The 9,822-nt window shown below is 42.6% G+C and overlaps 1 protein-coding gene across 12 annotated transcripts in view; it reads right to left on the bottom strand.

Annotated features, from left to right (window-relative positions):
- Positions 1-1,796: 1,796 nt before the first annotated feature.
- Positions 1,797-9,822, bottom strand: part of TLE4 (TLE family member 4, transcriptional corepressor) — a 133,766-nt gene continuing 125,740 nt past the window's right edge. For all 12 annotated transcript variants that reach the window (XM_073228690.1, XM_036991276.2, XM_036991277.2 and 9 more), the window contains 6 exons: positions 8,559-8,808; positions 7,272-7,519; positions 5,722-5,869; positions 5,147-5,297; positions 4,710-4,786; positions 1,797-3,484 (listed from right to left, as the gene is read on the bottom strand). In XM_073228690.1, coding sequence (XP_073084791.1) covers positions 3,377-3,484; positions 4,710-4,786; positions 5,147-5,297; positions 5,722-5,869; positions 7,272-7,519; positions 8,559-8,808 — 982 coding nt within the window. In that variant the 3' untranslated portion in view covers positions 1,797-3,376. The remainder of the gene's footprint in view (positions 3,485-4,709; positions 4,787-5,146; positions 5,298-5,721; positions 5,870-7,271; positions 7,520-8,558; positions 8,809-9,822) is intronic.

Raw genomic sequence — 9,822 nt, 5'->3', positions numbered from 1 at the left:
CTCAGCTCCAGTGCACCAACAATTGAGATGCTGTCAAAAGCAGCCGAGGTGACAGCTGAGGGTATGACTGATGGTCTAGTTGCTCACAAAGGCTCACATGTGTACTACATCTCTGTCCAGAACACTGCGTTCTGACTGTGGGTGGGACATCAATTTCCCCAGCTCTTGGCTGCAAGGTCCCAGAATTTAATGGCTTTGTGGTGGACTGAAACTGAGTTTCTCAGTATCTCATGGGTGTGTAATTCCAGCCACCTGCAGGTGTCAACGGGGTTACAGTAAAATTTTGGCATACACCATTCCAGGACAAGGCTGGATTCTTTTGTAGCCACCAGACAGAAACCACCTTGCTAAGTAATACCCTAAAAGTGAGGTGAGCATCCCTCTAAATTTTATCTGCCAATCTTAGGAAGGTCTTGATGACTTCCTGAATTTGGGTTTCTATTTCTTGATATTTTTATGTCAATCAACCCTCCAGTCCTCTTTCCTCAGATTTGAGTTTTCCCTGGTTCAGGGTGATGCCTGTATTATTTGTTGTCCTTCAGACTCTGCAAGACTCTTGAATAGATGGAGTGAAAACAATACTAAGCCAAGTTAAAATTATACCACCAGCAATATAGACATCAGTGCAGATCAATGCAGGGCTGAGATTTATATCCAAGGTATAAAAATCTAATCTGATAAAACCTCAACAATGAGAGGAAATAAACAGACACCCATTTATTTTAAAAAGTTCAATTTTTAAACCAGTACAATACAGTGGCCAATGTTTCACATCTCTCTGTGAAGAGAAAATTTCAGCACCTTGCAGACCTGATCCACCAGGCACTCACCAGGAATTCCACCTCCTTGGGGCACTTTCTCCTAGCAGTGTAGACACAGTATGTAAATGTCATGACCTGTGCCCAAATGATTTTTTTTTTTGAGCTAACAACACTGCTAAGATGTCACCCTCCGAGGGAGCATCCCTCCCAGCCCTCACCTGGGATTTGCTGCTGCCACCCCACTGATGACCACCACACAGCTCCCAGCACTGAGGTGCAACACTGCCTCTCACAGCCCATCACTGGGCTCACTCCAGACCACCAGAGGGCTGCTCCCAAAGCTCTGGGCTTCTTTCTACCCACTGGATCCTTAAAATGTCAGGTTTTTGGGTCCCAGGAGTATAGAGTTCTTGAAGTATTTTCTTATGGTGGATCTTCAAACACCAAACCAGAAGCAGCCCAATGGGCCTTGTACTTTTTTCCAAGACTTCAGCATATTATGTCAAAAATATTACCCAAACCTAAATGGCTAACAGTGGTGTACAGGGGCCAACTCTAAGGCATCGCTAGTCCCACGAAGTTTCTTTGCTGATGGAAATGGTTCATAAATCTGTGTAGTCCAATCAAGTAGCCGTCAACCGCATGTGGCTGAGCACTTGAAATGTAGTGTGACAGATAAACAGATTTTTTATTTTAATGAAGTTAAATAGCCACAAACGGCTAGCAGTAACCATACTGAACGGCACAGCTCTAAAGCATCAAGGCTTTGAGTAACGTATAACTTTTTCTTGGACAATATTTTTACAAACCAAAGACATACTCAGCAAACATCTGACAGCAACCTGTCATTGATAACCTCTGTTTTCCCTTCTAGCTCTTCTTCAGTGAAAATAAAAAATAGCAGTAAAAAAGCCCATATAACTTGACTTTAACACTAGTCTCCCTTGAATAAAACTAGCAATTTTTAATATAAAAGAGTGACACAAAGATAAAAAAACTAAAGCCAGGAAAACAAAGAATTAAAAATAAGCATACTAGAAGTTACTTATGTTTAATGCTTAAAAGTCTGAATGCACAAACAATCTACCATTATAGAAGTACTGGTGGTCAATACAATGCGTTAGAACTATGTACAATGCACAATTTAGTATCAAAATCTTTCTACACTGTAGAGTTTTACGAAACTGTTAATGACATCAAACACTAAGCACTTAAGACACCATTTTTTTTCTGCTACCACATTAGGAACGTCAATGGACAGTCCATTTCAACTTGCAGCATCCATCCATTTCTAGTATGAAATTAAGTAATTTTCTACTTATACAATAAAGTTTATCTACACAGTTCTTTTGATTTTGATCCATAGCAGCAAAGGCACTGTACATCAGCAGATCCACAGACTTAAAGGAGTTTTAAAGCATTCAAACAAAAATAATAAAAAAAGGAGTCACATATCATATTTAACAGCAACAACATAAAGGATGACACAAAGTGTCTGGCACGAAGGCCCAGCCTGTGTCTGTTTCAGGGACATCCCACTAAGACATGGGAAGGACCAGAGGTAAAGGAAGCAAGTCCTCAACTCCGGGCGAGTGTCCGTTCCCCCTGGTGCTCACAGGGGCGTCCTCGCAAGTCCTCCCCTGCTGCCCTTGGTTTGGGAAACACCTGACTTGCACAGTGGGAGGAATCCTCCCCTCAAACTGTACAGTTCCCAAAGAACATGCCAGAAAGAGCCCATAATTTCTCGTAATGACAAAACTCCCCAAAGATAGACATCTCCCTTTGCAAAGAAATGTGGCAAAAATATCCAGAAGGGCTTACGTTCTCTCTCTCTTTGAGGCCAAATTGAATTTGTTCGTCTGTCTATAATACAGTAAGAAAAGGAATTAAAAACATATTACAAAGACACTTGTCAACAAGTCAAAAAAAAGAAAAAAGAGAAAAATCCAATTACTTTGATCAAATATAATCTAAAGCTACAGATACGTTGTTTGAAGTTGTCCAAATAGACTCAAATGAATATGACGTGGGCTGTCATGTTCTAATTGTTCAAATTTCCAAACATCTTTAAAATAAGTAGAAAACAAAAACAAATAAATCTAAGAACACAGCAACATATTGCTTTCATATGTAATTATACATTTCACATCTCTATACAGTCATTAGTCTACATTTAGTGACATTTTTTAAATCAATTATTTTAAACCTTCCTTTCCCCTCCTTTGCCAAAAAAAGGGGGGCAGGGGTATCAAATACAATGCATCTTCATTATCAATGCAGGAGCAGACAGCTTTATTTAGTCAAAGTTAGAAAGCCTTCTTTAAACAAAATAAATATATTACAGATATAATACATAATTAAAGATTCCATTCACTGTTAAGTATGGTTATTCCGTGTTGTTCCAAGTAGACAGCTGAAGATTTGGTATCACAGGTTCTTAATGAGTTTTCACAATTGACAGCAGGGAGGAAGTGGGGGCGAGGGTGGGGGTTTGACACCCCAACTGCAGTGAGGGTCTGATCCTCAGCTTTAGGCGTGGGGTAGGGGGTTGGAGGGGGACGGACAGAACAAAGTGCTACAAGGAGAAGGAGTCCAGTTCACATGAAGATTTGTCCTTAATAAATAACTTCATAAACCGTGGCCTTCTTGTCCCCAGATCCAGTGACAATATATTTGTCATCCACAGAGATGTCACAGCTAAGCACCGATGAGGATTCTTTGGACTGGGAAAGAAGCACATAAACACAAATGTTAAATATGGAAAGAAAAATCCCTGAAAACTGAGAAGCAGGATTACAGGATTCCAAGGAAAAACAAGTGTAAAGTGTTCAAACATCATCCAAATAGGAGCCCCAAGCAAGGAAGGCTGCGCCAGTGCCCTCCAGGGGCTCCTCACCAGGGAGGCGACCGGCTCCTGCACTGGGGACATTAGGTGGCAGGCTAGTCAGTGCCACCTGTGACACCGATGCTGATGAAGCCAGGCCCCGTTTCAAAGCCTGCAGTCCAGAGAGTGAAGAACAGCTCTCCTAGTGAAAAGCCATCATCCTCAGTCAGATGGCTGGATTTAGATTGAGCTGTGAACATGAGATGTGCCACTACACCTGTCTGAGCCTCAGTTTCCTTACTAAGGCAAACAGGTAAAGATGTCTCACCTGGCTGCCACCTCAAAGCATTGCCTCAGAGTTTAACAAGGTAATAAATGGGAAATGGCATTGAAAATACTACATTTTTTTAGATAAATCCAAAAATAGTTCTAATAGAAAGCCTAATGTTCCCCTGTGTAAAAACAGAGTGAAAATCTGCAAGTGGGGAGTAGTTCATTAGAAAGAAAAATGTATCATACTTAGAGCTCTGGATACTATGTTCAACTTGTGGCGACAAAGGGTTCAATGTCACCTGTGACCTGGACTGCACTAAACCAGCCAGCTGACCCCGTAGGATTCTAACCCACTATCAGTGCTTCTCAGACTTTTTTACCATGACCTATAATAAACACATTTTACTTCACAACCCAGTGTACACATAAGATACATATACTTCCTACAAAAGACAAACTCTAATATTTTTCAAGTCCTGGTTGGAATCATCTAAAATGTTGTGACCCACAATACAAAAAACACTATTAAATTATAAACTTCATGATAGCAAAAATCAGCTATTTTTGTCCTATTGATTATCTTGCACAGTATATGTTGGTATGCTGGCTTAATACCACTTAGTTAAGAAAACTGCAAATTTGTTATGTTACTCCTAAAAAAAGGACACCTAAAAAAATAACATCCTAAATACAGAAGATTAAGAAAGAAGAGTCTTGCTTAACTTGCACAATGGGAATAACACTAGCTTCTACCTCCTACGACATTTATGTACATTATTAATTTGAGAGGACACACAGACCAAGTTCGGTTAAACCAGCACCATGCAGTGAGTACACAAGTTAAATGTTACCTGGAATATACTGGCTCCATAAGGTGTTCTCCAGGCATTCAGAAGGTTGTCCTTTCCAGTACTCACAAACCATTTGCCTACAGAAAGAGGGTTTGTTGAAAGGCAATGTTAGTGTTACTTTGTCAGACCCTCAAGATTTGCTTTATGGAGCATTAAACTATTCACGGAAAACCCATCTAATTGGTAATAAAAGTTACTTAACACTGGAAAAATTTACTCTTAGATTTAATGAGTCATTTATACTTACGACAAAGATAAAAGTGGAGTGACACCTGAAATTTACATGGCATAAGGAAGTTGGCTTGTGTAAGGAATTAACAGAATTTTGAAGAGGACATGTTAATAAACGAAAGGACCTGATTTACAATAATGTATCTGCAGGAGACCTGAAGGAACAATTCCTGTTGACAGAAAATAGAGGAGAGGGGCTTGCTTACCACAATGGGCAAACTTGAGTGACAGCACACAGCTCTCATGAAGATGCAGCTGGTATTTGTCCGGCTTGGTGACATGTAGCACCTCCACATTACTGTTCTCCATCCCTACGGCAAGCCACTCTCCAGTTGGGCAGTAGCCCAGAGAAAAGATCTAGATTAAAACAGGTTATAGTGCTGGAGTTCCCAGAGGACATGCTTCCTTTAACTACCAGGTATTGTTTCTTCTGAGAATACTACTTAAATAACGAAGGTGATCAAGATTATCTCAGATAAAGTCAAACGGGTGATCCCAAAGTAATGAGTCATATCTCCACAATACAATTTACTTGTCAATGTAAAATCCACATCCACAGAGTGATGGTCTTTCAAACAGAAACCTGATAAAAGCTTAAAATCAATGAGGTTCAATCCTTTAATAAAATATATACTGTTGTAATTTGACAAAAAACACTAGAATTTTCAGTTGTCTAATCCACATTCAAAAGTGGCTTCCTCACACAGTACACCAACTGCCCCTTAAGATGTCACAGATTTCACAGAACCATGTCTGAAATGTCATGGGCCCACGGCTGCACCTGTGAGGTGAAGTCATGCTGCTGCAGCTGTCGCCCTTCACGCAGGTCCCAAGATCTGACCGTGTTGTCCAAGCCGCCCGTCCAGAGCTTGGTACCATCATTAGAAATGTCAATACAGCTGGCCCCATCTGTGTGGCCCTGGAATTGCCTGAAAAATGTCAACATGGAGGGAAAACCCATGAAAAGTTATTTTTTAGGTGAACTCAATTTAGAATTCCTCAGCAATCAATTTCCTTGCTGGCCTTATTTGTAGATTTCATTTTGGTTTTTTTATGTTTCCTAATTACTCAAGTAATAATGAAGTATATATATAAAGATTAAAGTTTAATTGAGATGCTGAATTCCCAGCACTTCTAATTTTCGAACACTTAGGAAATACTCTTCAAATTACTTTTTGACTAAAATAAGACTGATAGAACTGATGGAAAAAATCTCCAACTGATATAAACAAAAGAAAACATAGGGCTACATGTATGGGGAATAATCAAAGATACAGTCTGAGACCCATTCTGTCCCTGTGGCATCAAGGAAGGAGAGAACTGAAGAGGACGTAAGGAGTACTTTCCCTTCTGCAAAGCTATGGGAGGGAGCACAGGGAGTGGCCGGACCCATTCTGCCGAGGGAGGGAATACAGCCTACGGCATGAAAGGCCTGCTGTCTAGAAGGGGACATGGACACTCAGGGACCCGAATGCCCCAGGAGGCTGGTAAAGTGTACAAAGACACTGGGCTGAGGGGAGGGGATTAGAAGGAGTTCCCCATTAGAGCCTTCCCCAAAGGAACCAAAGCGATGATCCGTTTGTTTTTGAAATGACATATAAAGCCCATCAGGCAAACTATCTTGCGAATAGAGGCCGCCTACTCCATCCACCTCCCCCCAGCCTTGCAGTTTTGCTTCATCACGACCTTCACACGTTCTTCAGCCGATCACTCTTGCTTCCTGCTCTCAGGTGCTGTCGCCCAGAGACTTGTTGCAGGGCTTTACCTATCAACACAGACCCTACACAATCTCATTTCTAAACAGACCTCTTAGTTATATCTGTCCATCCTGAGAGGTGGGCTACCAATAACCTAGAGCATTCAGGTGATCGACACCAACACAATGCCTGGGCCATGGTAGGTGCCCAACGAGCTTGTTTCAGGAGTGAATGTGTCAGATACATAGGGCACCGAGGACAGCAAATCCCCTCAGCAAGAGTCTATGGACAGTGATGGTCAGTAAGCGAGCACAGATGGTGAATTACAGATGTCTAATGTGCTCATGGGAACCTCATGAACATTAATTAAGTAAAAAGGACCTCATTTATAAAAAACCTGAATTGGTGATGCTCAGTATGTCATAAAAACCTCCTCATTTGATAAAAGTTCAAGTAGTGCAAAAACAAGATTGTACGATAATAATTTGTTTCTAACATCTTAAAATGGGCCTATTCTTAATGATTTTTAGTAAACTATATTTAATCTTTTTAAATTCAGACACGCACAACTCTCAGGCACTGAATGGCAGCACGAGCACCCTCTCACACCTGGTAAGGGAGCCTGCGGACCCACCTCACCAGCGTCTGGTTGTGCAGGTCCCACACGGCAATGTTGCCGTCGCTGCAGCATGAGAAGCAGACCTTGGAGTCAGGGCTGATGGCCAGGGCGTAGCAGGCGGGGGCCGAGGACGTCAGCTCTGCCTTGATGCGCGGGGTGGGGGCTGCCAGGTCCCAAATGGACAGAGTACTGGCCTCCCCTCCTACAATTAGGGTGCGACCATCAGGGAGTAATCGGCAGGAACGGATATAGTTATCCCTGTTCTGTAGAGACAAAAACCATCAAGAGATTACTCATGAGGAAAGGAAAACTGCATTAACATGAGAGCAGAAAGCCATAAAGTATTGTGTTCCCTCCTGGTTTTAATGAGCCATTTTTACTTATGACAATGATAAAGTGGATTAATGCTGGAAAATTACATGAAATTACGGAAGTACTTATACTTGATTTACAAAATTTAGTCCCGAGATATTTAATCTTAATTAGCATGAAAATGAAAGATCTAGACCCCCTCCTACCACCATCAAATCAACCAGCTGCCAGAGTCCTTTGCACAGACATGCACACCCCCACAATCCAGGAGGGCCTCGCCTGGGAACTGGTGCACTTGACCTGGCTGGTGAAGTTCCAGGGGTAGAGACCTGGTGGTCTCCTCCTTTCACCTGGCCCTGCACGGCTGGCTAAAGGACATCTTGGCTTTGATGAGGCAGCATCAATGGGAGGCAAGCCTTGACCAACGAGTGTTAAATGACAGGGAGAAAAACTTCCTTCCAGCACAGCAGGTTATGGGAATCTTGTGTGCATCAATTATGTTAAACTGACCTGACATCATGCTGTAAGCGAAAAATTCTACTGCTGGCCTAAGGAAGAAAATCAAACTGGAATTTCCCAAATAACTCAAGGAAAACACCCATGAAACAGCTAAGGGTATTCAAGTGTCTACCACATGAAATGTAAATTACTCTCAACTCATAATGTGTCAGATTAAGATGTTTAGGTACACTCTCACAGAACTCATCACTGGCTCTTAGTTTTCTTAAACTCCTTTATCATCTGGGAAAACAGCGGTTTGCCCACCCCATGCCCTGGGCAGGGTTAATGAGAGCTGCATGCCACATGCAGAACCATGTCATCCTGCCTTCAGGCACCAAAAGAGGACTCAGGTCCTTATCAGTGTTCTCAGTCTCCAAGTGAACGACCAGAGGACTCTGGGGACAGCTGGTCCCTTAGGGTGCAGGCGGGTGTCTCTCACCTCCCATCCTGTTTACTGAGTGAGGTCTATGTTCACCCATGTTCACTCACCAAACAGTCCAGCTGAGAGACGGGGCTCTTATTGCCGGGGTGACTGATGTCCCAGACCTTGACGCAGCCCTTCCCGCCCGTGTACACATGTCTGGTGGGGTTGCTGATGGTCACGGCGCACACCACCTCCCCGTGGTTCAGCGTGTTGATCTGGCGCGCGTGTCGGGGGATTCCGGGTCCGATGAGAGCGTCGGGGGGGAAGGGGACAGGCTGCATCTGACCGTCTGCAGTGACGTGGAATGAGTAGGCTCTAAGGCAATAGAGGGGACAAAAGAGAGGAAGACAGGAATGTAAAAAGTGTTACATAACTCATCAGTGCAATGAGATGAAAAGTATATTTTCAGTGCTACTTATCATTTGCAAACAAGTCAAATGTACCCAGTATTGTGGAAAAATCTGTTTTCAGAGTCACAGAGCTAGATCTAGAATCAAATAGGCTGACTTTTCACTAGCTGCTGTGTGACATCAGTAGTTACTTAGCCTCTCTGAACCATAGTCCTAACCTTTAAAATGTAGAGACTGCTATCTATACGTCACAGAGAACTAAGTAAGAGAGCCGATGTCTGGTACAGTTCCTACTCCTTCAGGGCCCTCTACACGCTTCCACTCCCTTCTACTTTAGGTGACTGAGAAGCCTGTGATGAAACTTTTGCCTACAGATCAATTCACTCTAATAAAATACCTTACTTAGGGAGATCATTAAACCAAAATTATCAAGCTTTAAGGAATTTAGAGTGTCTAGGCCTAGAGGGTGAAATGGAAGATGTGCCACCAAAAAAGGACCTATTAGACTTTGACAGTCACTAATTCTAGTAATTTCACATGAAGTTAGAACCTGAAGAGGTGTCCTGTGTGACTGCCCCAAAGGCCACCCTGGGAGTACCTATCAGCAGTGACATCTCCAATTCATTTTTGGGGAAAACCCTCCTCCAGTTGTAAAAATTTGGCTTTAAAATGCAACTTAAGGAAGATTTCTTTACCCTCACTAAAGCCAGTGAGGCCACTGTGATGCGTACAGGGTTCATGGAGGCACGAGGCAGAAAAGGAGGGAGCCGGGTCTGTGTTGGAGGACACTGGGCAATAGCCCAGTTTGGAAATTCTGTCATTCTGTTTAGGCATGGAGATTAGGAATGTGCTCTGTTTACAGGGAAGAAGTTTACAAAAGACATACCAAGGGAATGCACTAGTGGGTACACACAGGACAGGAGCTGGACCTATCCAGGAAACTCAGAATCAAAACAGTTTATGGTTCCTCATACCAAAG

Source organism: Manis javanica, chromosome 2 (assembly GCF_040802235.1).
Source record: "Manis javanica isolate MJ-LG chromosome 2, MJ_LKY, whole genome shotgun sequence".
Taxonomy (NCBI): domain Eukaryota; kingdom Metazoa; phylum Chordata; class Mammalia; order Pholidota; family Manidae; genus Manis; species Manis javanica.
Note: the sequence above shows the minus strand (reverse complement) of the source record. Positions and strands in the feature narration are given on the sequence as shown.